We start from the raw sequence: 27403 nt of genomic DNA on the forward strand, positions 1-27403 counted from the left end.
CGAAATGATGAGCTCCCTTCTAGAAAATACACGTAGGAATTTAAGCTTTAGATTTTTGCGACGCAGACGTTTAGACGGGGGGGGGGGGGGGGGGGGGGGGGAATACTTGTTCTGCGCTTGCGCAGAATTGCTAATCAAAATTGATCTTGTGTCTGAGTTTTCATGGTTGGTTCTAGGCCATTTTTGTGCCTAGTCAAACTCACAACGCAGAGAGCTATTGATGCAATGATCCTATGGGAGCACCATTTTACTTTGTATAGGCTGTGTCTGGGCGTAATTTAAAGCTACTTTGCAACACGACACAGAGAGAGAGAGAGAACGGCCAACGCAGTCATCTAAACGTCTGCTTTGCAAATCTAAAGCTCCCTAATAGCTGTAAGTGCAGAGATTTGTGAGGACAAACGGAGTTCTGCCACACAATTGTGTGAAATGTAGCTTTTAATCATCATTTTTATTAAAAGAGATAGAAATGTTTCTGTATGCAAATAGTATCACTATATTTGCAATCGTACCAATTCCAGCACCCATTAAGTGATTTTGGATGTAGCAACTACCTAAATTAAAGATGTCAGTCACTGACTTGTCTACATCCATAGACCATTTCAGCCTGTCTTTTGATGAAGTTGATTAATGACAACCACAGTACATTTGGTATGATTATTCACCTTGTGTTTTGCGTGGCGAGAAATTTATGATAATACCTGTGTATCTATGTTTGCAGGAAATGCAAGAGGCTGTGCTTCAGTGTCTCCAAACCCTTGTGACCAAGAGAAACCAGGATATTGCTTCTGAGACGGATAGGGTAAGTATCATTAACTCAGTGGTGGTAACCAGAAAGAGCATTATCTTCATGCAAGTGCAATGACTTCTAATATCAGCTCAGAAAACCAAAGGGCACCATGCAATGCAGTTTTATACAAAGTTTGCATTTAGTTAATCAGACATCTATTCAGAATACATCTAAACTGACTTCAACTAAACCTATATAGAATCTATAAATGAGAAAGTGCATGTGATGACTAAGTTCAGAAAGAGCTGAATAAATGTACAACTGATTATATTGATACAGCAGCCGTTTGTCTGATTTAGGGAAACAGGCATTGCCCCTGCCTCAACTAATAGACTGGTCTATGATGCCGAAGTGCCAGGCCTTCCTCTAAAGATGCAATATTGCCCTTTTGATGAGGCAGCTCACGTAGACATCACGTCTGGATGAGCGTTAACCCACTCAGATTAAAAATGTGTCCCTCTTCACTTTCTGCAGAGTGGAAGGATGAAAGCAATTTTTGATAGTGGTCTGCAAAATAAAGTGGAAAGAAACGGAGTTACCAACCTGATAAGGATAAATAATCCACAAAGCAATCTTTATCTTCTCTAACTTCTGTGCAAAATGCGGACCTGTATTGCTCCTTTTCTGTCTCATTTTTTTTTTTCATCGCAAAGGCCAGAATATTACAAATTGGATAACTACAGTGTACTGTTATAAAACTATCATACAGTCTCCTGTATGCTTCATACAACCTTCAAACCGACAATTTTTAAGAAAATCTCCTTTTCAATACCATTTACACATACCTTACTTTCCCTTTTCCTCTCTTTTTTCATGTTGTTGTGAATAATTATGTTTTGATGTGAATATGAAATGATTTTTCTGTAAAATTTGACCATGAATATCTTTTTTTTTCTCTCTGTCTGCCCGATGTGTGTGCTTGCAGCTCAGTGGACAGGTGGAAGATGCCTCAAATAAGACTACAGCCATGAAAGGCGACGTACAAAGGTACATATTACATAAAACGTGCCCTTTTCTCTCAACCCTTTCAATGTTTTTTAAATTACTTAATTTTTGGTGCCAAATCACATCAGAGTCTTTATAGCACAAATAGTTTTCTCTAGTGTATAGAATCAAATATAAATTAGTATAATACATCATATTTTTTCATAATGTACCATTCACAGCACTAGTAAACATTTTCTGGTAATAGTAGAAACTTGTTAGATTTTGTTTTTGTAGCTATTCTAAGTTTGCATTTATTCAATGTGTGAAGTTTTTGATATTCTTTTATATCTTTTTCATAAACATTAGCTACTTTCCTTTAGAATAAAATATGTTTTGTTATATTCTCAAGGCTCATGGTTTATATGTCTACTGTAAAAGTGGAAATTTTCGCGGTGTTGAAATTTTCGCGCATTTTGCGCAACCAGAAACTAGCGCGAAAATAAAAGCACGCGAATATTTTTGCTTGTCGTGTTCCAGTAGTTGACGTTTTGATTCCGCGGTATTAATAAAAACACACGAAACTCTTCTAACCCCGCCAAGCGCGAAAAATTAGTCGTGCGAAAATATCCACTTTTACAGTATACAAAAAGTCTCAGCACAGTTTGTGCAAAGGGTAGATCTACTGATGTTGAGCGGCAAGGGTCAGGTCTACAACTCTTGTTATTGTTTTACAAATGCAGGGAAGCCACAGTATTGCAGGAAACCAGTGGTGCATTTGTCACCACCTACACAGAGTCAAAGGAAAATCTCTCATCCTCTTGCAATAATCATCATGAAAAGGTAAGTGATGCACACAAGTCTTCAAAGCAGCAGGGCTTGTAAAGCCGTGACATGACCTGGAAATGTTGTCTCTAATTTTTTTTTTTTTTTTCAAGGCAAGCCTAGATACATCTTCACTAGAAGTGCATTCCCTCGATGAAACTGTTTTTATTTTAGTTTTAGTTTTATTACTGAAATAGTTGTCATGGTTTTACAAGGCTTTCAAAAGGAGGAATTACCATAAAAAATTAGTTGTGCACACCTTTTTTTTTTTCCTTTTTTTTTTGTTGAAGAATTTGCATAGCTCTACATTATTTGCCCCTTTGATGTCCAGATTGAAAAGCTTGTGAAAATGGACTTGTTATTAAACCCATTGAGGACAGGCTGATTCTGCTACAACACACATTTCCCATAGATCCTTGCCAGAGTATACTTGGGACTCATCCTCAACTGGTTAAAATCATATGCAACTGACCCATACTTTATCATTCACATTCATTACTTCAGATAAGAATAAACTGCTGTGAATTATGTCAATTAGAAAGCATTTGCTTTTCCAGCAAGAGACCATGGAAATTAGAAAAAGGAAGTAGAGGGTAATCGTGCCTTGTTCTGTTCAATAAGTAATTTGTTAAAAGGTTTTATATTCAGAAATGTGCTCATGCATATGTTATCCATTGGAGTGTGATGATAAGAAGGTATTGCAGTAATTGGTTTCCTTTATGTTTCAAGGTATGATACTTACCAGTATATTAACAGCGCCTCATTTTCCTCCCCTTTGCTGCTGCCTTGCCCGGCAGAGCGTTGCCCAAGTTGTTGAGATCAGGCAGCGCAATGCCTCGCTGGAGGAATCAGTGGCCACCTTCACCAACGAACAGATGGACAGGCTGTCCAGCTACCAGCAGGAGGCGTGTGAGGTCGTCAGGGGTCACATGGGAGACATTGACACACACCTCTCTCAGCAGAAGGAAGACACTGAGGTGAGGATCGAGGAAAGCATCAGCATTGCCTCGTATACTGTCAAGCATATATTCGCAGCATGAAATTTTCGCGAAATGGAGCCGACGGCCATTCAACAGATTGATGGAAAGTCAGGACAAGATGTGTGTCTCACAGCTACTTTGCCCCTACACATCTTGTTGTTTGTTGTTGTTTTAAAGAACGAAAGAAGAGAGAGAGAGAAAATGGGGCCCTATACAAATAATTTGCCCCAAAACACATCTTCCAATATCAGAAAGTTATTCCCCAATCAATGTTAAAAGAAGAGTTTGTATTTGTCCTACTGAATCTTCCTACATAAGAGTATCACAATGACAATTGCATTTACTTTAGGGCAACTGCATGATGACTCAATTTATTAATTTTTTTAAATCTCTTTATTTATTTATTTATTTATTTATTCATTCATTCATTCATTCATTCATTCATTTATTTATTTATTTTCTGGCAATATTAACGTGGTCATCTCTGTGGTCTGCTTCCATCTGCTCACATTTGCCTTGGTCAATGGCCAGTATTCCACCAAATATCTTTTTGGTATAAATTTGCAAGATGAGCACTGAAGTTTGGATGAGATGAGATGATCATTTATCCCCACATGACAAGACAATTTATTAGGTAAAGGGTGAACTGAAAATTGTTTTGGAATTCTCCACATTATTTCCTTATCAGCATGAAGATATTTCTCTATGACAAAGATACACTCTGCTTTTCATTGGCAATCCGTATTTAAAGGTGGTGGAGGGTGGTTACATGGATTAGAGAATCATGACCTGTTGTGCTAAAGAAACTTGATAACCTCTCTCTGTCCAGGGGGAAAAAAAAGTTTAGGGTATCGTGAGCAGAGACACCAAATTTCTGATCTCGTTAAATGTTCACACAAAGTTCATTTCTTGGGCTGCAGTGAAGTGTGTACTCTTCATGTGAATTGCCTGCATGTCCAACTCCCTCTTGATCTCAAGGAGTGAAAACACTGATAAGGTTTCATGGAGTACCATACTTACACAACTTGTTTGCCAAATTATGACTCTTTGGAGTGTACAAATCTTTGCATAAAAGTAATGCATTTGACTCTTCATGCTCGAATAAAATACCAAAGTTTGTGGATGCCTTGTGCACTGAGTGCGTTCAAATGAAAACCTTCCCCATGATTCTAAAAGTGATAACGTGGAATTACCTGGTAAACTTAGGTCCAAACAGCCCAGTCACGGTTATGATTTAACATTTTGCATTCTTAAAATTCATTTGACTTCCGGGAAAATAGAGGACACTGGTACATAAACATATAGTTTTCTTTATTGTAGTAATTTAGTACCATCATCATTATCACCATCACATTATTACTGAATAATGTGGTGATGGTGATAATGATGTTGATGGCATGTGAGGGGGAAGAAAAATGTAGGGAGCCTTTGTTTCCCCATTATCAATTATTTGGGGCACTAAGGCGAACTGGGTAAACTCTTAACCTGCCAAGGGCTTCTTATGATTATCCATTGACGAGATGTCTTATGTACCCATGATGACCCTCTCAACTCGGGTGTAGAAATGGGTGAGTGGCAGTGTTCGGATCATGCAAATGAGAATGCTGTATTGAAGAGCAACATTTATAGCCACTAAAGAAACTAGCGAGGATCAGTTAAACAATATATTCTGTGACCATTCATCACAAAACCAACAACAAAGCACAGCCTAATATAGAAGAAATGTATAAACCTGATAACTGAGGTCTTGAGTAGATTCTCCCTGTACCAGTCTTCGTTTTGAGATTTTCGCATATTCCAAATTGTGACTTGTCCTGAACTAGTTTGAACAACAATGACCATTACGATTAAACGCCTTAAATAGTTATTAAAGGGCTTATGTTTTACAGGAAAAAAAGGGCAGGGAATCACAACTTACTAGAATCTCTCTTTGTTGTTCTCTTCATGCAGGCAATGATAGATGAGAAGGCAGTGGCAAGTGAAACGGTGTGTGCCACCATTGACCGCCAACTGAAGGAGTTTGACCAAACAGTCAGCGAGTGGACCATCCAGAGCAAGACTCGGGCCGAGGGCGTGAGCAGTTGGGCAGCCGAGATGGAGGGACAGGCCAACACCGGACTGCAGAGGGTGGAGAAATTCCTGGCTGAGGATCTACGAGAAGATGTCCCCACAGGTTAGTATCTCGACCACAAAGTGATGCGATATGAGTGCAGGCCACTGAAATAATGATAGAGTACTTGACACTGGCATTCTTCTTTCATTATATGGAAATTATGGGTGAACAAGCAATATCATGCAATGAATACAATTTGAATAGTGATGATGTAAATTATGTGACATGTTATGCACTCTGTTGGTGCATGACTCTCTGTTCAAATAAACAAAAAGTGTGCTCGTGTCAACATTTTAGGGAGCGCAAAATTGATAATGCTTGATAATTTACAGTGATAAATACATTTCAGATAATGGTGAATGTGCAAAACACATCTTGTTATGACAACTGGGGCAAATTTCAGATACCCACATTGAATTATGTTCTTATTCCATGTGTGTCAAGCTGAAGGTGTGCCACCATTTTGTTCCTGTTTAGTAATGAAAAATTCAGACAGACTTCTGAAGTCACAATATCGAAATGACTTTCACACAGGCACCACACCCCAACGGCGACCTTTCACCTACCCTCGTGACCTTGTAAGCACGGAGCCCCATAACATCCTTCTGCATCGGTTCCGCCAAGACCGAGAGCTGAACCAGGCGGCAGACCTCCCTTTGCCAGATGACAGCCTGTGCAGTGTGGTAAGCATGACAAAATGTAGCTACAGTAGAATCATATTATAACAAGAACTACTTGACCATGACAACAACCTTGTTACATGAGTTTGAAAAATATTCAGGGTTTCGTCCAGCATAATGACTTTGTCATACAGGGGAAACACCATTGTAACAAGGTTACAGCCCTAAAGGTTATAGCCCTAAAAAGACTGGGCTATCTTGGTAGCTCGAAAGACTGGGGGGGCCTAAAGGGCCCCCCTTAAGATCTCGGCCGTGGATCGCGCGATCGCCGCGGAAATTTGCACAATGGTAGTGTGCGATGTAATCTACAAGATCGTATATTTAAATTTTCCAAAATAGTCTTCTTTTATTTTATTTTGATTAATTATGCTAATTTATGCGAGAAATCAGACTCTTTGATCTAAATAAGTAAATAAAGCTCCAAAAGTGCTCATTTTTGGTCTAATTATTCTTTGTGGCATTCTTAGCAAATTACTTGAAAAAAAATTCAGTATCAAAATTAATTTCTTATTTATTTTATTGTTTTATGAATTTCTTATGTATTTCCTTGCTTTTTCGACCTTTTGTTTTTGTTGTTTTTTTTAAACAAAATTTGTGGCAGACACTTTTTGAAGCATAATACTCCTAAAACAAATTAATTTCAGCCATTGAGAGTAAAAATAAGCATATTTATATGAACCATGTGAAAAAAATCAATTTGCATTGACTTTGTACACAAAATCACATTTTTGAGCCATTTTCGGCCTCATGTGCATGTACAAAAAGTTATGTAACTTCAGAACCGTACTCCCGGGCGTCACAAATTTGGTGTCAAAATGTGCGGGAAACTCGAAAGAAAAAAGTCATAGAGCATCGCGGCGAGAGCATTGCGTGTTGCAGAGTAATCGCGCGAAATGTCGAAGGGGGGGGGCCTTTTAGGCCCCCCCAGTCTTTTAGGGTTAATGGACTGCCAATTTTAACTCATAAGCTGTAAGTAGTACATGTAATACCTGGTTGTAAACATACTAAAAGAGAGACCAGCTAAATACAGTCAGAAAATCAGAGCTGCAATCACCTGGTTGAAAACTGTGCAGTGTATCCTGTAGTATGCTGGGCCATTTACAATGAGGGTTTCCCTGTAATGGGCATTACTATTGCATTATGTCCAATCTCTTCATAAAGGGGCTCCACTCTATTAATTTACGTGTACACATGGTCATTACTCCAAAGTTTGATTCACAATTTACAAAGTGCTCTTGCTTGTGGCAATGACGGGGTAACTTTAAAAAGACAACAACAGAACTGAGCTTTATTTACTAATCAGCACATTATGGGCAAGTTCATCATACCCATGAGAAAATTACATACAAAAGACTGGTGGACGAATTATGGTCTGCAAGTCAAAGTTGTCTACCACTTGTGGAATTGCAAGGGACGTACTTAACCAATATGCCAACAACCTTTTGGATTTTTTCCAGAATCAGGCAGAAATTTCACGGTCTTCTGTGAAGAGCGAGGCGGTTGACCAGTCGGAGGGCTTCACCAGCGAGGTGGATACAGGTGCCGAGGACACGTCTCTGTCCAGGTCACAGTCCCAGCTCTCTTTAACATCTGAGGTGAGACACCTGCTTATGTGCAGTAATTGCATTATATGTAATAAAAAATACTTGCAATTCTTATTCATGAAACTGCATTATAAAAGTAGTGTGTGACAAAAGGCAATACAGACAAAATAAAAATACGGTAGTCTTACACATGAATAGTTTTTTAACATCATGTCAATGTATGAGACATTGATTGATGTCACTTTTGAAAAGCCTCAGCCAATAATTGCACCCTGCCTTTAATTTCAAAGAAATTACTCAATTAAATCTCAGAAATGAAATGATGGATGCATCATGAAACTGATATCAGTCTAATGAGGCATGGAAAATTTGATGAGACCATGATGTCATCACCCCACAATACACCAGTCTTTATTGCTAAATTTCTTAGGCTGTGACCCCATCACTTCATCCCAATCAATGTCCCAATGTCATGAAACTACAATCTCCCATGACACTTTTAGTGTTCTCCAATTTAAGTGAAACTACATGTATTACTTTTCTGTCGGATTTATTCTGTTAGAATTTTAGAATCATTTTTTGTTTTTTTGTTTATACATCTTTTAACAAGAAATGTATTACAAAATTTGAATTCAAATTGCAAGAAATCTGTTGTTTGCATCGTTAATGCTTTGTGATGACGCAGTATTTGAAAAATATATTTGTACATCAAGAGAAAAGGGGAAACAGTCCAAAAGCGGAAAAGTCCTCTGTTCATAGACCCATGCTAACCTTTTCAAACCTTTTTGGGTTTGTTTGTTTGTTTGTCCTCTTGCAGAATGACAGAGAGGAGACTAAGGAAAACTTCGTGATGCCCAAGTCAGTCACGATGAGCCGCGGCAAGAAACCTGCCCGTGATCGCGGCAAGAACACGTCGACCCCCAAGTCACGATTGCCGCTACGCTCAGCCAATGCCGCAAATTAATCTTAATTGAGGAATGAACACGTCGACCCCCAAGTCACGATTGACGCTACGCTCAGCCAATGCCTCAAATTAATCTTAATCGAGGAATGAACACGTCGACCCCCAAGTCACGATTGCCGCTACGCTCAGCCAATGCCGCAAATTAATCTTAATCGAGGAATGAACTTATAGAACAAAGTGAGAGTGTGAGAGACCCAGTTTTCATCAACCTTCTTTAACCTGTTGAGGACGGGCTGATTTTGCTTCAACACGCATTTCCCATAGACAACTGCCCGAGCATACTCGAGACTTGTCCTCAATGTGTTAATATCCTTCCTACATTTTTATTTTTCGCACACTTTCTCTCCATCTCTTCCTCTCTTTCTCGTCACTTTCTGTCATCTACCTTTGCAAGACAGATATTTAGTGATATTATTAACCCCTCGTGTACTGAAGTGTGAATATCCCCATAGATTTACTACACAGGCCTCCAGGTTCTCGTGGGGAATTGTTAAATGTATTGTTGGGGTATATATTAATCTCGTATACACATTACATTTTGCATCAATTAGTCAGAAAAACATACAATAATATGTCCACTTATCAATTACCTATCCCAGTATTTATAGGTTGCAATTAATTTTGTATGATACTTTTTGAAATATTATATGAAGCTCACAGTGATGCTGAGTAACCGTAATGTACAACTTACTCCCTATCAAATTTGTCATAATTTTTTTTTTTTTCTGTTAGTTCAGAAAGGTTGTGAGAGGGGACCTGAGTGTCCTTTAGTTCACATGAATGCTTCCTATGCTACTTCTATTGTTTTTAATAGCTGAAGCAGAATTTTACGGTTTGTTTGTTGAATTTGCCACACACGTGTATGTATCACATACATTGTATATGGAGGGTCACTTTAAAAATTCCCATTAGGAAGGCAGCATTCACTGAATACGCTATCACTGTGGAAATACAACCATGTACTGACTTGTGCTGCCATCTTAAAAAGATGGCTGCCTGAACCTGTTGTCGCCAAATGTCCATGTGTGGTGCGTTTTCATGTCAAGTAAGTTGTCCATTGGCATTTTATTTGTTTTCTTCACACATACAGTATCTGTCACAACAAAGTTTCACTTAACATTCAACATTAGTGATGTAAAAACTTTCTTGGCTAACATTATGTAAAGTTAGTGTTAGCTGACGGTAATGTTAAAACGATCATTAGCTTTAACAATAATACATTATACTTATACATGTACACTAGTTAAAGGTCCAGTTTACCTTTGGGAGCAGTGATTTCAAAAATGTTCAAGATATCACATTTGATGCATATGTGTAGGTCTGCTGTATCATAAAACATCCTACCATATGGAATATTTGCAATGAAACCTAAAATATAAGGAGATATCAGGGTTTTTCTTCATAAACCGTAACTGTATACGGTTTAGTCTGGAAACATCTTTATTATAACTATTGTTCACATTTTGTGTATTAAACAACACTTAACATCAATTATACGGATTCAAATTTTGACAGTGGTCGTTTCTATCCCTAACTCACATTTTAGAACTATTTTAAAGCACTAATGCTGGGTTTTTGTTTCATCTGCAAATGGTAAATTATGCCTTTAATGTTAGGTAATGTTAGCTTGACTTATGAGACTGCAAAACTACGCTTTAGGTGCTAGTAATATCATTCAATTTAACTTAGTGATGAAAAGCAAAATCGAGGCCTACAGTTACATGTGTTTGAACTTGAGGCAGCAGTACCGACCGATGCTACAGCTTTGGGATTGAGTATCAGTAGAGCACACAGTCATTAATAGTGAAACTACTGTATACGCCATTATTTCGCGAGTCTAAATTTTCGCGAATCAGGAATTCCCGACGATTTCGCGAGTGGTTAAATTCGCGATCGTGGAGTCCTGTACTGAACGGAGAAATGTAAACGCGTACGTCACATCCACATCGGGATCAGAGTCAATATTTTCGCGAGTCTTTAATTTCGCGAATAGCACCTGACTCACGAAATTTGCGAAAATAAAAATCTCGCGAAATATTCGGCGTATACAGTACATATATGTTTTACCAAATACAGTATCAGTTTTAGTTGTTAAAGTAAAGCCTAACATTCTGTCAGGTTAACTGATGACAACAGATATTTCAAGAACATCTTTAACCTCTCATAAAAGCTTCAATCTAATTTATGCAATTTATGAACACATACAACCTAATATTTGTAACCTGAGACTTTCAAAGATTACATGTAGCCATTCAAATGTATGCGTATAAATAATGAAAATTTCTTTGCACCTACATGGACTAGAAAAAAAAATAGCTGTAGACTTGAAAATCTATGTGCAGGAATATGCATAGTGGCATTAGCATAATCTGGTCCATGTGCACTGTACAAAAAGTTTGTGGGTGAATGCGTTGTAAACACCTATTATTAATAAATGTGAAATGTATTATTTGAAAGGTATATCATTGGGACGTACTATGTATATCACCTGTAAACGTATGCACAGAATGATGCTGGAATTATTCCTAAATCCAAAAGTGTCCCTATACATTGTATAAGAATTAATGGTGTCACCAAGGTACATGAAATCCCAAACACTAGTACATTTTACTATAATCTGAAGGTGGATATAATGCACACTACAACATACAAATACCTGTATATTATTCACTTTCATCCTGGTATATATATTCGGCAATGAAATTAATGAAAGAAAGATTTGTTTTAATGCTTTGCTTTTGTGGAAAAAGTTGGTGAGTGTCTGTTACTGTTTCCAGGTAGGGATGTTTGTTTTGTAGTTTGTTTTTGTTTTTTGTTTTTAATCCCTAGATTTTGTACAATAAATGTGCCAGTCCTTGATACCACATTTGGGTTTTATTCATATGCCTGCTTGCTTGAAGTGATTCAAACTTGCTTTTAGGCAGGATAAATTTTCTTAGTGCTTATTCTGATAGCAGAGATGAAGTATCTTCTGAGCGAGTCCACCTTCTGGTGTTATTCTATACCACTGACAGGTTGATGTAGTGTGTATGGTGTGAAAAAGAAATGGACAACAGGAGCAAAGTGGGTTTTCTTCTCTTTTTCATCCATTATTTGTTGCTGGTACGATTTCTTCTCTTTTTCATCTATTATTTGTTGCTGGTACATACATGTAATACAAATGTATTCTGTACAATTGTTTAGTGATTGTGAGCCGTAACCACTGAAAAAATGTAATAAGATATGAAAAAAAAAAGTTCTCAAAGCATGATAGCAATGGAAGGGGGTGGGAGAGGAATCTAGGATTTCCAACAGTATCGTACAATTCTATGTCACTTTTCCATTTTCTCAGCCAAATATTTTGACATTGCAAATGGTGAGTGGAAATGAAATAGTTGTGAAAGATAACGAATGCTAGAATTATGCACAGTATAGATTGAGAGTTCATTTTACATCAGTGCATGTATCTACTGTGTAAACAAGAATGCATTGCTCGTCGTAAATTATGTGCTCTCGGATCCTTTCAGGTACCGAAGCACCATTATTTTGTGCGATTGTACATAAGAGATTCATGTAAAAAGTTGAGTTGTGTTAAGAATGTGTATACAATTTATTATTTAATTTTACATGTATACACGCTTAGGTGTAAAGCTGTGAAGAGACTCGGGTTTCCTTATGAAATCGAGTTGGGTCATGGTTGTAATTCATACATACATGTCTTTTAATCCATTATTTTCTCTTGCAAAATTTGCTGGAAAATCATGCACGTTTTTAAAACATGCCGTTCTTTATGTGAACAATAAATGTAGCCTGTGTTCTTACTCGATGGGAAAAGCGTGTTAATGTGCCTTCAGTCTGTCTCAAATAGGTCTCAATTTTTCTCAATACTGTACTTTTGTTTCAAATAACTTTTTCTTTGTGTGTGTGTGTGTGGTGGTGATGGTTAGAATCAACATGGTCTTAAAGGGATAGTATAGTTTTGGTTGAGTTAGGGCTTCAGGTTTCCAACTTTTTGTCAGATAATGAGAACCTTTTATGAAATATGGAAGAGCATACAATTCTATTAAAAGAGGCAGTCAAAGTTTATTGATGAAAATTGGTTTTGAAATGGCTGAGATATTGCAAAACAAAGTGGTGCTCATACAAAAGTGGAGCCCTCCTTTTATTAGGACCACTTTGTTTAACTTTGTTTTTGGGTTTTTGGGTATATTGGCCGCTTCAAAACCAATTTCATCAATACATGTGTATAAGCTTTGAATTCCTCTGGAGAATCGCATTTCATCAGTGGGTCCTAACTATCCTTGCAAAAAGTTTTAACCCTATTCTAACTGGGGGGGGGGGGGGGGGGGGTAACCCTATTCTAACGGGGGGTCAAATTGAAACCCCCCCCCCCCCCCCCCCCGCAACGCGCGAAGATTTTGCCGCGGCGTTTTGTGACTTTTTTCATTGAAGTCTCCCGCATATTTTGAGACCAAATTTGCGACGTCCGGGTACACCGTTCTGAAGTTACGCAATGTTTTGCATATGCATGTCAACCCAAAAACAGCTCAAATTCATGATTTTGTGTGCAAATCCAATGCAAATTGTGTTTCTTTGTTTTTTTTTTATTGATATGAATTAGATTATTTCAACTTTTAACCATTGAAATTAATCAATTCTAATGTAGATCAGCTTGGAAAAGAGCCTGCAACAAATTTTGGCAAAAAAAAAAAAAAAACCATAGAAAACAAAAGGTCGAAAAAATAGTAAAATACATAAGAAATTAACAAAACAATACAAAACAAAAGAAACTGACTTTGATTGCGCTATTTTTTATAAGAAAATTGTTTGATATGTCTTGAGGAACTCTGACACAAAAATTTAGCAATCCTTCAATCTTTTTAATGGAGTTATAGGTGAAAATATGATTTCATGCGTTAATTTGCATAATTAATTTATTAAAAAATATAAAATCAAATTTTTTTTCTATTGTATGACCATATAATCTTGTAGTTGACATCCGGCTATATGTAAAAGCAAAATTTTGCGGCGATCGCGCGATCGGCGGCCGAGATCTGAAGGGGTGGTCAAATTGACCCCCCCCCCCCCCCCAGTAAAAACTTGGTCTCAAATAGCCCAGTTAGAATAGAGTTAAGATCTAAATCCCTATCTCAAAACTGTGCCATCCCCATCAAAGTAGTAACTGCATTTGCAAATTACATGTATATGAGATGACGTCATGGCCTCACCCTTGCCTACACCCTAAAAATCACTTACATAGTTTGTTCTGTTATGTTTATGACAATCAGGAAGAAAAGATTTGATGCAGTAACCGATCGATGAGGACTATAAGCATTGTAACTAATTATCCCTGACATTATCGACTAAAACATGAGTTTTATAACACACGTGCTCACACCTATCACAGATCTCCGTGGTTGTTGATATCAACACCTCATCTCAACATTGTATTCATTGTGTGTTATGTTTTTGCGACATCAGCATTTGAGTAAAACGTGAAGTTGAAAGATTGCACAACTCTTTTGTCCATGTTAAATTTCACATAAACTTCTCCAATTCCGTTGGTGTTAAAGGGACTGTACTTGTGTACAGTACTGGTTGAGGTGGGGATTCATGTTTTGAACATTCCTAAGTGAGATAATAAAAAGCCTCTTATGAAATATGAAAGAGCATGTAATTTTAAGAAGGATTCAACGTGTTTTTTTTTTTATGACAATTGGTTTTCAAATGGCCGAGATATCCAAAAAAGTGCTAATAATAAAAGGCGACATGCCACAACTTTATTAGGATCTCCTTGTTTCACCTTGTGTTGGGATATCTCAGCCATTTCAAAACCGATTTTCATCGAATAAACTTTTGATACCCCCTAGAACTGCATGCTCTTTGACATCTCATAGAGTGGTTTCTGAATATCTCGCAAAACGTTAAAAGCTAAATCCTCACCTCGACCAGAACTGTACACATCCTTTAAAGGGATATATAGTATTGGTGGGATGAGAATTGCAAGATATCAAGAACCCACTAATGAAATAGTAAAGGACATACCATTTTAAGAGGAATTTATAGTTTGTTTGATGAAAATTTGTGGGATTTCTGAGACATCAAAAAAATAAAGTAAAACAAAGCGTAATTAAATGTGGGTCCCACCGTTTAGTTGGATTGCTCTGTTTTGGATACCTCGGGCAATTCAAAACCAATTTTCATCAAACAAACATTGAATTCCTCTTGGAATTACCCACTCTTTCATATTTCACTAAAGGTTTCTCATTATCTCGCACAAAAATATCAGAAACCTAAAGTCAGCTCTCAACGAAAACTATATGATCCCTTTAATAATCATTGAAAGTCAAAAAATCAATGATGTGGAATTATACTCTGACATTACGACATGAGACCTAAACAATATAATGTGTATATCTCGAGGTATGAGATGTGGAAACCTGTCAACATTTCACCTCATTTCTACTTCTTTCTTTTCTCTACACGTACTTTCATATCATAAATAATGAAGTACATGATATAATTCATAAATTCTGCCTTGAATCCATTCAGTAAATGTACCGCAGGCATAGAAATGTATACACTTAGGCCCGCATTGATAATTGTTGATAGGCCTACATGGAATATTCATAACATTGCATAACGAATAATCATAGTCAAATACAAGATAAATACACTACATGGCTGAAAGAGCAAAAAGATTCACCTTTTTTCTTGTTTATTCGTAATTCCTTGCACTTGATATCCAACTTATGAAAAAAAAAAGTCTTTTTAGTTTGAGAGCAAATTTAAGACCGAGTTTGTTCATGAACTATATCAGTAAATCTTGTCAACTGAACTTACTTGCATTTTTGGAGCTCTGGGACGCTTCATCGGGCCTATACTGATTTCTGGCAGCAATTGGTTGTTGACCGGTAACAGGGTCGGGGAATTTCAGTAAAAAACGCCGAGGAACACCTGGATGACTGAAAGCATTTACCATGTTTACAGACACTAAGTTTGTTCGTTTTTTAAAGATTTTTTTTTCTTACAAATTATTATACAATATATATATATATATATATATATATATATATATATATATATATACATGTATATTCTTTCAAAGTGATGTAATTTCTCAATAGACCTGTAGACTCCAAAGCTTTACCGGACGACGCTTCCCGAGTGTCTATAGTTACAATAAACATATAAGACTATCAGTGATTTTATAGATATTTATACGCGAAGAGAAAATGGCGTGATGATACTGGAACGGATAATAGCGAGTCATCGGATACAAAAGTCTCCATTATTCAGCATACATTGCACTATTATGTGGTACAAACATTTTTGAGGGCGTTTGATATTTTGACATTAGTCAATCATTATGCCTTTTTGTTCACATGACCAGATCAGCAGATGTTGTGTCACCGTTATATTTTGCATTATGCTTCATGGATCAATCATTGTTTGACAGAATCTCAAGTATCGGTTTTCTTGAAAGTAACTTTGTTGGAGACCTCCTCTCTTTATAGAAAAAATTAAAGTAAATTTCAAACAGTTTTTCAAAGTGTTTTGTTTAGTTGGTAAAGTAATAATAATATAACAAATTTATAAAGGCATGAGAGTTCTCAAAGTTTATTTCATGGTCTCCATCGAGTTGTTGACTCATGGTTTGGATTGTTTACTTTTCCAAGTGATGGGTAGACTCTTGAAGTCAAAGAAAGAAATGATACTGTGTAACTATACACATGAAGCAGAATACTCGACTTGCTTGTTTGCGGGTTTGAAGATATTTAGAGTGTACACAAAGGTGATGCATTCACACTTCACTTTTAATTGTCTTCTTGTGCAAATTAGGGACACATACAGCCAACATGGTTCCTCTCCGTCAATGTCCATATCTGAGTTAACTTGTGACACGGCCTTTAAGGCCGTGTCACACTAGCCTTGCGTGCGACTTCCGAAGAACACTTTTGCTATCCGGAGGTCCCCGCAGATGACCCGCACATGATAGTACCTAGCATGTATCTCAAAAGTAGTTGCCCGGAGGTGCGCACGCTGGCTCTATTTACCCGCTGCCAAAAAAGGCCCTGTCACACCAGCTAAGCGGGCTTATTGCGTATGGGGATTTTTCAGCACGCAGAATAATTTCTGCGGCCGGACAAGGTTCAGGGCGAGTTTGGCGTGGGTATTACATGATAAACGCGTGATACCTAAGTCCTTCTTGCGTGTATTCCGTTGAACTGCATGTTAGGCGCGTGGGTGTCACGTGATAGCTTCATGATAGCTTCTTTTATGTCAGTTACGGGCGACGTACGGGCTCTGCGAAGTACCTGCGCCACAACTGCGTGTTATCTGCGTACTAGTCGCCTGCGAGGTGAGTGCTAGCCTGAACAATAGGCTGGTTCGAGTGGATGGGCAAACAATCATTTGTCAACTAGCTTTCAAGAAGTGAAGATGCCCCGTAGACGGAAAGTGCACAAGGGCAGAGAACGTCCAGTGGATGGACAGCCACAAAGCCCGGAAGATTCACAGCAAATGCATCAAATTGCTGCTGAAGTCCATTCGGCGGATGAAGTCCTGTCCGAAAGGGACCAGGTAGTCCTCGACGCCACAGAGGACAGAGGACAAAGAAGAGAATGAGCGCACAAATGGCACGCACTCCCTTCATATAGGCATAGATCAGCGGGCAACTTACCTACTTCAAGTGGGTCAAATGCCTGTGAATTGCGGCGGCTACGACCCTCCTACGGGTGTTCTGCGTGGAACTCTTCGGGCAATCCTCGCGACTCATCCGGAAATAGTTTTGGTCATGCTCAAAACTTTGCTGCGGGAAAATTGGACTAGCGTGCGCACCGTCGGGCAACTAAGGACGAGATAAGTGCTAGGTACTGTCAAGTTCGGGCCAACTGCGGAGAGCTCCGGGTAGCAAATTTGTTTCCCCGCAAGTCAAGCCGCAAAACTTCCCCAGATACGGTATGACAAGGCCTTGAGCATGCTCAAAACTTGTTCCCGAAGAGTCAAGGGAGTTGCCCGTAGAGGTACGCGCAGAACACAAGTAGGAAACCCTTACCGGTAGCACCTTACAGGCAACTCCAAAGCAGGTACTTCGCAATCCCCGTAAGTCGCTCGTAACAGAAAATGGATCGGTTTCAAAGCTCTCACGCGAGTTACACGGAACTCACGCAAGTAGAAGCTAAGTAGCACGCGTCTAGTAAGTAAGAAACAAGTGCGAAAATTGCAAACATTCTTGTCCGCCCGCGGAAAATCTTCTACGTGCTTTAAACTACCTCCTCGCCACAAGCCCGCGTAGCTTGCCCGGACAGGTGTGACACCGCCTTAAGCGATCGGGGAAGGTGCGTGCAGACTGAAAGAACGATGAGAGCTTCCATAGAATATATATTAAGAAGTATTTTAGGAAATTATATGGGATTTTATATCTTAACTGCTTTTCAAATTACAACGAAATCGGTGTGTGTGTGTGTGTGTATGTGTGTGTGTGAATGTGTGTGTATGTGTGTGTATTCGCTAAGAAAATGACAATAATGTTGGACATGACACACACACGCGCGCGCACACACACACACATACACGTACATGGCCATACGTATGTATAGGAAAAGTGGGGGTCCAGTTGGGGAGGGGGGGGGGATATTCTAATGATCAAAATGTGGGGAACACTCAAGCCAGGGAGCGAAAAGTCCGAGCCGGGGAAAGGAGGGTGCATTCCCCCTCCCTGACTAGGGAGATTTTCCTTTTTAGCACTGAAAATCAATGATCGGGTGGACACTTTTTGGGGAATAACTTAGAAAACTTTTAATCGAAAAATAGGGAAAATTGATATTCAAGGACACGGCTTAGTGGTACATACATTCCTCTTCAACATATATATTTTTTTTTTTGCATGAAAATCTATGGGAAGTGGTCCAAAGGGGAGAGTGTTGAGCTTTTGCACTTTGAAAGCTGAGATTCAACGATTTTTGCACACTTTGGGGGATGATTTTGAATAATTATTAATCAATCGAAAAGTGAAAAAAGATAAATTAAATAAAAAATAAACATTCAAGGCAGCGTGAAGGGCTAAGGTGGTATTTGTCACATCGTTTTCAGTTTGCCGCGTCTGAGTCATAACTCGGTCTACGGAAATGGAAATATGGGGATTTTGCCATTTTTAGCACTGAAATTCAACCATAATTATGGAGCATATTTGGGGAAAAATAAAAAAAAAATAAGTAGATTTTGAATAAAACGCTTGAGAAGCAACCAATGAGCCATTCATACACACATGACTAGATCAAATTTTTGCATCTGTGTCTTTTTACTGTGTAAATAGTTCATGGCGGTGGAACTTGCAGAGGGTGGGGGTGGGATCCGCTACCCCACCTTCGCAAGGGAGCGTTGAAATTTTAAAATTAACATTCAACGATCAGATGCACTCTTTTGGTGGGATTTCGAGAAATTATTCATTCAAAATAATAATAAAAAAATTGAGCATCCCTTCGATTCTTGCGCGACTCACCAGATACTCTGCCACTCTCAAGGAGACGTCGCGTCGCGGAGAAATCGCAGAAACGTCTCCGCGGCAAGCCGACAAGCAAGACTCGAGTCGAAAGAAGGTCACACTTTCATTAAGTCTCCACGCCAATGAGATACAGTACACGCCTAAAAGGTGATATGCGCCGACCGCGCACAGCGAGCTTTGTGTACATGATTGTATTATTTGTATTAAAAAAAATACGTGAATACACATGACATTATTTCAAGTGTATTTCAATAAAGACTGAAGTTTGAAGTGGGTGGAGTTAGGTGATTACAGAGTAAACCCAAACAATCATCTCATGAAGAAATGCTTTTCTGATGGAACAGTCATAATAAATAGAACTCGTGAGCTGCATTTTGATTCAGAGCCGAATAAAAGGAGATGTAGAGGCACTGCTGGTCAGATAATTAGCAAAAATCACATCAGAGCACCTACATTTTGTACGACAGTCATGGCTGGAGCTACTCTGTCACGCCTTCTGCTTGTCGTGTGCCTCCTCTTCACCAATGTGCATATTCGTAAGTATTCCTCGAGATAATAATAAAAAAAAGGAAGTTGTGATGGTTACCGAGCGATTTAGCCGATTTTGTTCCCCCATATTGACGCGGAACGGTACACAATCTTTATTTGACTCTTGGAGCTACTTTGACGAAATCAACGCACAGAGAAAACATTATTAGCTAAAAACAAATGTGAGATGTTAATAATCTAAGTTACCTGTTTCCACATAGCTAAACAAATTAATGTCTTTTCCGTGCAGGCAATGAATTCAAAGTTGCTGCGAATGAAAGTGCCACGCATCAACAAAACATCGATGTAAATCAATTATGGGCATCCTCCTATCCTCTAACAACAGAACAGCACTACGTAGGATAATGCGGCAGTATATTTGGAAGATGCGTATTGATAAAGCATTAAGCCTAGTATAGAGCAATACTCTCTATATAGACAGTGGTTATTCATGTTGTATCAACTTTGGAAAATGGAGGATTTTTGCCATCTAATGTCCATGCGTGCGAGCAGTTGATTGTAAGTCATTGCGGCTGTCATGGAGCAGATTGGTCACTGGTGACTTCTTACTTAATGCTGTGATTGTCTCCCGCATTATGAAAGAGACAAAGCTTTTGCGGGAATGAGATTGATATTTCTACAGGCACTGACTAAATCGCCATTTTTTGTTTGTCTGTTTTTGTTGTTACTATAAGTTTTCCAAAATTGTTTTAACACTGTTTTATAGTAGAACAGACTGAAAACCTATAAAATGCGTTTTCTGCTTTAGAAAAAATACTGCTGAGCGGTAGAAGGCTTCACGGTGCCCCACGTATTCTTTCTAGGGCATGTGTGTGGCCTATACATATACGCTAGAAAGAATACGTGGTGCATCGTGAAGCCTTCTATACCACCCAACGTTCTACCGCCACGGAAGCCTTAAAGGGATCGTATAGTTTTGGTTGAGACCTAACTTCAGGTTTCTAACATTTTTGGTGAGATAATGAGAAACCTCTTATGAAATATGGAAGAGCATGTATTGTAATTCCATGAGGAATTCAATGTTTATTTGATGAAAATTAGTTTTGAAATGGCTGAGATATCCATAACAAAGCGATTCTAATAAGTGTGGGACCCACACTTTTTTACGATCGCTTTGTTTTACTTTGTTTTTGGATGTTTCAGTCATGCCAAACCCGATTTTCATCGAATTAACTTTTAATTCCTCTTAGAATGGTATGCTCTGTTCTATTTTATAAGTGTTTTCGTGGTATCTCGCAAAAAGTTAAAAGCCCAATTCTCATCTCCACCAATACTGTACCATCCCTTTAAAAAATTTCAAAAGATGCCACAATACAAATTTTGTTTTTTTTCTTGTGAGTCCTTTTAGTTAAATTAAGGCGGAATTGGGAAGGGGTAATAGTATATGAATTTTGGGTGGTTTTTATCCTTCCCCTCGCTATGAGCTCGCCTAATATCTCCTTGGTCTTATCATGGACCTACAGACAGTCCATGGTCTTATAAGCATTACAGTAAACTGCTACGTGCCACGCAGCATGAAACTGCTTCATGACGAGCAAGCGAAGAGAGCGATGTTTATTTTTTACATTTCACAGTGACTGTTAGAAACCTAAAGGTCTTTGCATTATAAAGAGAAAAACAAAAGTACGTATATTTGCGCGTAGTTCTTTCTCTGAAGGTCATGAGCACTGGGACATGACGTGAAGTTTAATGTGTGCCGTATTGGGCTAAGGTATGATAAATTGTTCGTTCATTTTTCCATCAGAGAAGATGGCTGGATAACCCATATTCAGCTACGTTAAGCTGGTCTTCCATGGGGTTTACGATTGATCCATTCATCCAAAAATGATGTCTCTCTTATGTCTTATGCACGTTCAACACATGATGCTAGTCTGTGTTGTGATGTATGTTTAGTTCCCTGTATTTTTTTAGTACTCATTCGATGTTTTATATGTAATGTAATTTGTTATTTCTCTGTTGTCAATATGTGTTTATGAATGTGTGACAAAACCAAATTTCCATGCCATGTTTTTTATACATAATTTGGGCAATAAAGAAATGAAATGAAATGAATGACATGAAAACGTGTCACTAAAATGTTGTTTCAGTGCATATATCGCTCTTTTTTCTTTTTCTTTTTTTGCAATGAGCATGTGAACAAAACAAGTATTCATAATATGGACAATAAATGAAATGTTTGCAATTGATTAATTAAATGACATTGATCTGCTTCCTCTCATAATAGTAACTGCACAAGGTTTGCTTGATACAAGGTGTGGGTCGACTGTATCCCTTGACAGCGAGCATCCTGTACGGCAGCTTACTCTAAGCAGCAGACAGGGAGAAGATTGCCTTTGGTTCATTCGAAGTCCCCCTCGCACCACGATACGTCTGGAGGTGGTGGAAGTCGTCGGAGAGCGGGAGTCTGACTTCTCCGTAGTTGTGGTTGACGGTCGTGGACACCCCGGTGATGACGGAGTGACACTTGACTGGCGGACTACGACCACGTTCAGGTCGCAAGGTCGCGATGTTACATGCAAAATACCCGATTACTCCAGAGAGCTCAACCAAGTGATTGTACGAGCAACATTGGAAGGTACAAAATGTTAACTTGACTAATAACAATTGTCGAAATTTACTCTCGATTTACATCGCAATTCTCGAGCAATAACATGCAGTTTGATCCACTTCTGTTCTGTAACTTTTTTTTCGTAAGATCCATAGTGGCCTTATCAGCATTCGTACGTATTATAGATCAATCGTTTGGACACCCGTTTCCCAGTCTTGAAGTTTTGAAGCATATATGCTTTTACACACATAAGTGAGAAGTCTTTACAGAATATCTCCACGAATTACACGCGCGTACATTTTAATATAGTTCACTTAACTGTTCACTGTTGATGAACATATAAGGATAGTGTGGAATGATTATGACATTAGGAATAATCATATAGAAAGGCAATTTCAGATGAGTCAAGGGCAGAAATGTCTGATCAGCTACTATATCCAATACAGCCCATTACACAATTCCACCAATGTGTTGAACAGGTTCAATTATACCGATATATACATGTACTAAAGCGGAAGAAATTAGAAAACCTGCGGGTTGTATGGAATTGCTTGACTTGAACGTGATCCAAAGTGAAATCATTTTTACTTTGTTACCCATGTATCTGGGAGAAGCGGACCTACAACGTGAGACTCACGAAACTTTGTTAATTTCGAATTTCCTTCTTTTAGTTCTGTTTTTCCTAATTGCATCTGATGTGCATGTCTGTTGCCAAACACCGCATTCTGCGAACCAAAATGCATTAAGTCGTAGCTCATGAGAAGCGCATGCATTTGAAGTATACGGAGAAACGGACTGGCAAAGAGCAAGTGTTAATGCCACCTGCAGATATATCATTCCAGTCGGGACAAGCGATCGAATAACCTCAGCTATAATTTTTTCCCTAATGAACAATCGCAACAATAGTCATGATTCTGCACCGTCGAAGATAAAAAAAAAAAAAACCGCATTTTTTTTTTTTCACGTTGAAAATGTCGGGAAATGCAGGTGCTCCCTCCCCCTTCACACAAACTATTCGAAAACTATTAAAATCAGATAACACTGTCACTGATATGAGTAATAGCTGAATAGCGTACGATTAGTTGGAGGTGATTTGAATTAGAAAACAGAAATCAGTTTCATGAAATTCATGATTGATTCTATCGTTAAGTTCCAGATTTTGGTCAAATTTTAACCCTCTTTACAAAACTTGGACTTTACAGAACCAATGGTGTGTATGTAAGTGTATGCTCACAATTATCCTAAACAATTGACATAACTACCACCTGCTCAGAGCGCTGAAGCGGACTTCCGGTCTCTACTCCAAGGTGCATAAATGCTTTATCAATAATTCATTGCCTTAGGCACTGCTAGTCTGAATTCATGGTAAAGGGTGAAATGCATGCACATGAAAAAGGTAAGGACATGCTTCCATGTGCTTGCATACGCTTCATTTCAGGATGAATATATACTAGCTGTGATTGTGGAATTTCTCATGAATAAAAATCAAGCTTCAACCAGGGAGGTGCTGGGAGGTGCACCTCCCTGCTTCAACCCTGATCATTGTCTTGGGCACTGAACCATACACACCAATATCGACCCCTGTGCAAAGTTAAAGGTTTGTACAGAGGGTTGAAATAGAGCAAAATCTGAGCCCTAACTTAAAAATGGAATCTTGAATTTAATGAAAGTTATTTATGTTTTCATGTTTAGATTACCTCCAACAAATTGCACACTATTCAGCTATTGCTCATATCAGTGTCAGCGTCAACTGACATATAGGGCCTAGTTTATGAACTATTACGAATCAAAAGAGGAAAATAATCTGTAACAACTAGTACCTTGGCCCCGCCACACATTGCCTGCTGTTATCATATCTCTAATCTCTACGAAACATATTCCAGCCTGTTACACTGATCTGCCTGTCCTTCATCGTTTTGCCTTTTTTATTTATTTATATATACCTATTTGCATATTCAGAACAAACACCGAGCGCCTCCCAACACTATGCCTCGGATATCGAGGAGTGTGGTAGCACCATACACCTCGATCCAGCCAACCGGACCGCGTCCTTGATTCTCGATGATGCGCTAAACGGATATTTCTACTGCAGGTGGTTCTTCCATAGCCCGAAAGACACGCACATTGTCATTACAATTCACGCTGGACACGAAGACAACCGGTTCGACGTACAATTTCTGGCTCCCAAGGAAGAATGCTCCTACACGGGTTTAATCTTCGTGACGATTTTTATCCAGTTTTCTCCGATTCGTACGCTGACATAACACTGGATTTATATACGACTGTGACCAACACATTGTTCACTCTTGATGTCACCTACATAGGTACGCCTTCTATGTCTCAATTCTATTCGACATGTTCACTTCATAGCATTTCAGAATCGTAACATTTTTATATTGAATGTATCTCTAATAACTTGTATGAAACGAGACTATAGAGACGTTAAAAAAAATGGTGGATGCTATTTTTTTATTATATAAATGGCTGTGTTACGACCAAAATCACACTGAGAATGATCGCACACAAGAAACAATCAACTAATGTTCAGGCGGTTTATTAAAGGTGATATTGTGGGTAGAGACTCGTAATCAGTTTTCACATCAGTACAATAATGGTCAATAGAAACAATTATAAATCGGTAATGGAATCACCTTACACGTATTACAGCCAAATCTTAAATCACAAGGTCCATGTAATCCTCTGGAAATGTCCAAATATGATGCTCGATGCACAGATGAATGATCCGCGATTCACCGATGAATGATTCCTCCGACGTAAATCCAGAGGCGCAGGTTAAACTTATCCACGGTAAAGATCCAGGGTAAAGATCCGGGGTAAACGTTCACAGCGAAACGTGCAGGATCCAAACGTTATGACGACTGAGTCCAGTCGATGCGTTGAATGATGATTCACACAATAATGTCCAGCTAGGAATCCAGCCCGCGACAGCTTTGCCGTAGCAATGTCCATTGACATAAAAATGGAGTCTATCTCCAATGTAGGCAAATTAATTCTCTGCAGGCAAAATGTCTCCCAGGCTTTATCTCCACAATTACAGCAGGTCAGCAGGTAACACAGGACTGACTATAACAAGTCGTTTCAGAGCCAGAAGTGACGTAACTCTCAGAGCAGTGGTGTTGGATACTCTGCCTACTGCAGAATTTCTCCGGCTTATATACTATCCATTCACCCCTTTCTTGAACATTCTGTAATTTGCTCAAACCTGGGGCCACATTCTTCTACCTACTTGCACATACTTCTGTTCCAGAAATCCTAGCTGACTCACTGCCTAACTATGTGCATAACAGCCTACCAAAAATAACCACCAATCACATTGGGCTACAGGGGCAGTGCATCACTCAGCCAAATATGTAAGCACTTCCTAAAACATTCTAGATTCGGTAAGATATAATTCTAAATTGAGTGAGCTACATTTTGTATAATGTTAGTCCACTGCCTGGACTGCTTTGTGTGATCATTTACCGCGCGCACAAACCGCTACAGCACGCGTATGCCCCACCGTACGCTCGTGTATTAATTTGCCGCGCACGCACGCATCTCGACCTCCAAAACAGTCCAGTCTGGTTTGCCAAATGCTTCGAGTCTCCCCGAAAAATTTCGGGGAGAGTTGCCCCCCCCCCCCCCCCCATTCATTTCGAGCATCCTGATTGGTCGATGAGATCGCGTCAATCATTTCCACCAGGCAATTTGCGGGATCGAAAAAAGTCGATCGATCTCTAACCTTTTAGCAATATAACATACGTATTTTACGCCAATATTTTGTATTAATCTCAACATAAATTATGGAGGTCGAGATGCGTGCGTGCGCGGCAAATTAATACACGAGCGTACGGTGGGGCATACGCGTGCTGTAGCGGTGTGTGCGCGCGGTAAGGCGGAGCAAGAGCTGAAATACCACGATGTAGTCATTCAATTATCTATGAATATTTCTTTTTCTTACTTGGTTTTTTGATAGGAAAAAAAAATCACCAAAAGTGTGCACCAGATCGCTGAATTTCAGGTCTGAAAATGCAAAATCTTCCTCGTGTGGGAGGGGGGTTACCCCCCTCCCACACCCTCCCCCCGCTAGGTCGCTCCTTAGTTTGCAGGCACAAACCCTTGTTGGTCGTATAGGAGTCTGCATGCGCCAAGACTAATACACGCGCCACTACACTGCAGCCTCTGGAGAAGCTTCAACACAGGGCCTATGGGACAGTGCCAAAGTGGTGCAAGTAGTAGTCTTGGCGCAGACTCCTTTACGACCAACAAGGGTTTGTGCCTGCAAACTAGTCGCTCCTCTCCTTCGCACAGATATACCAACTCAAAGTCCCCCACTCACCATCATTAAAACTTAACGATGCCCCTGGGATGATTGCTTTATTGACTTAAATCAAGAAAACTGAAGAATACAATTAATTGCTACAGGAAAATATCTACTACGTCATTGCATACAAAGAAATGGATATCCATATTACCATTTTATTGAATTTATTTGGGCACTCTTCAGGGCTGCGCTACGTTTTTGAAAGGGAGGGGGTATCAAAATCGCCTGTCAGTCACGAAGAAAGAACATCAAAAGACAAGAGAAACAACAACAACAAAGTCTTCATACTGTTAAGGTCTGATTTTCTTCCGAAAGTCGGCTGACAAGCAAACAAACAAACAAACAAACAAAACCAAGAACAAAATGTATTCATATTTTTGCAGCCACTTCCCTCCCATTTTGCATGCAAAAGACTGGGACATTCGATCCCTGTAAAGTGTGTGTCGGGGGGGGGGGGAACCCAAGCTTCTCCCCCCCCCCCCCCCCAAGGGCTGCGCCGGTCTGGTTATGGGCTTGTAATCATGGTGATGGTGACTATCGCCGATCATCCCCCCCCCCCCACACACTCCCCAGTACGGATTTACGCCGTTGGTTATTACGTACGTAGCTTTCAAACTCAGTGGAAAATCTGTCAGGGATGATGAACATTGTGATCTGCCCACTGCTGAATTGCTAC

The 27403-nt window shown here is 39.1% G+C and overlaps 1 protein-coding gene across 1 annotated transcript in view; it reads left to right on the forward strand.

The window, feature by feature from the left end:
* The window catches only part of LOC140238005 (kinesin-like protein KIF11), a 28044-nt gene extending 15424 nt beyond the window's left edge, over window positions 1-12620 (forward strand). The window contains exons 19-26 of the mRNA XM_072317937.1: window positions 722-802; window positions 1716-1777; window positions 2458-2557; window positions 3337-3516; window positions 5470-5692; window positions 6167-6315; window positions 7770-7907; window positions 8674-12620. Coding sequence (XP_072174038.1) covers window positions 722-802; window positions 1716-1777; window positions 2458-2557; window positions 3337-3516; window positions 5470-5692; window positions 6167-6315; window positions 7770-7907; window positions 8674-8820 — 1080 coding nt within the window. The 3' untranslated portion in view covers window positions 8821-12620. The remainder of the gene's footprint in view (window positions 1-721; window positions 803-1715; window positions 1778-2457; window positions 2558-3336; window positions 3517-5469; window positions 5693-6166; window positions 6316-7769; window positions 7908-8673) is intronic.
* Window positions 12621-27403: the final 14783 nt, after the last annotated feature.

Source organism: Diadema setosum, chromosome 2 (genome assembly GCF_964275005.1).
Source record: "Diadema setosum chromosome 2, eeDiaSeto1, whole genome shotgun sequence".
Lineage (NCBI taxonomy): Eukaryota > Metazoa > Echinodermata > Echinoidea > Diadematoida > Diadematidae > Diadema > Diadema setosum.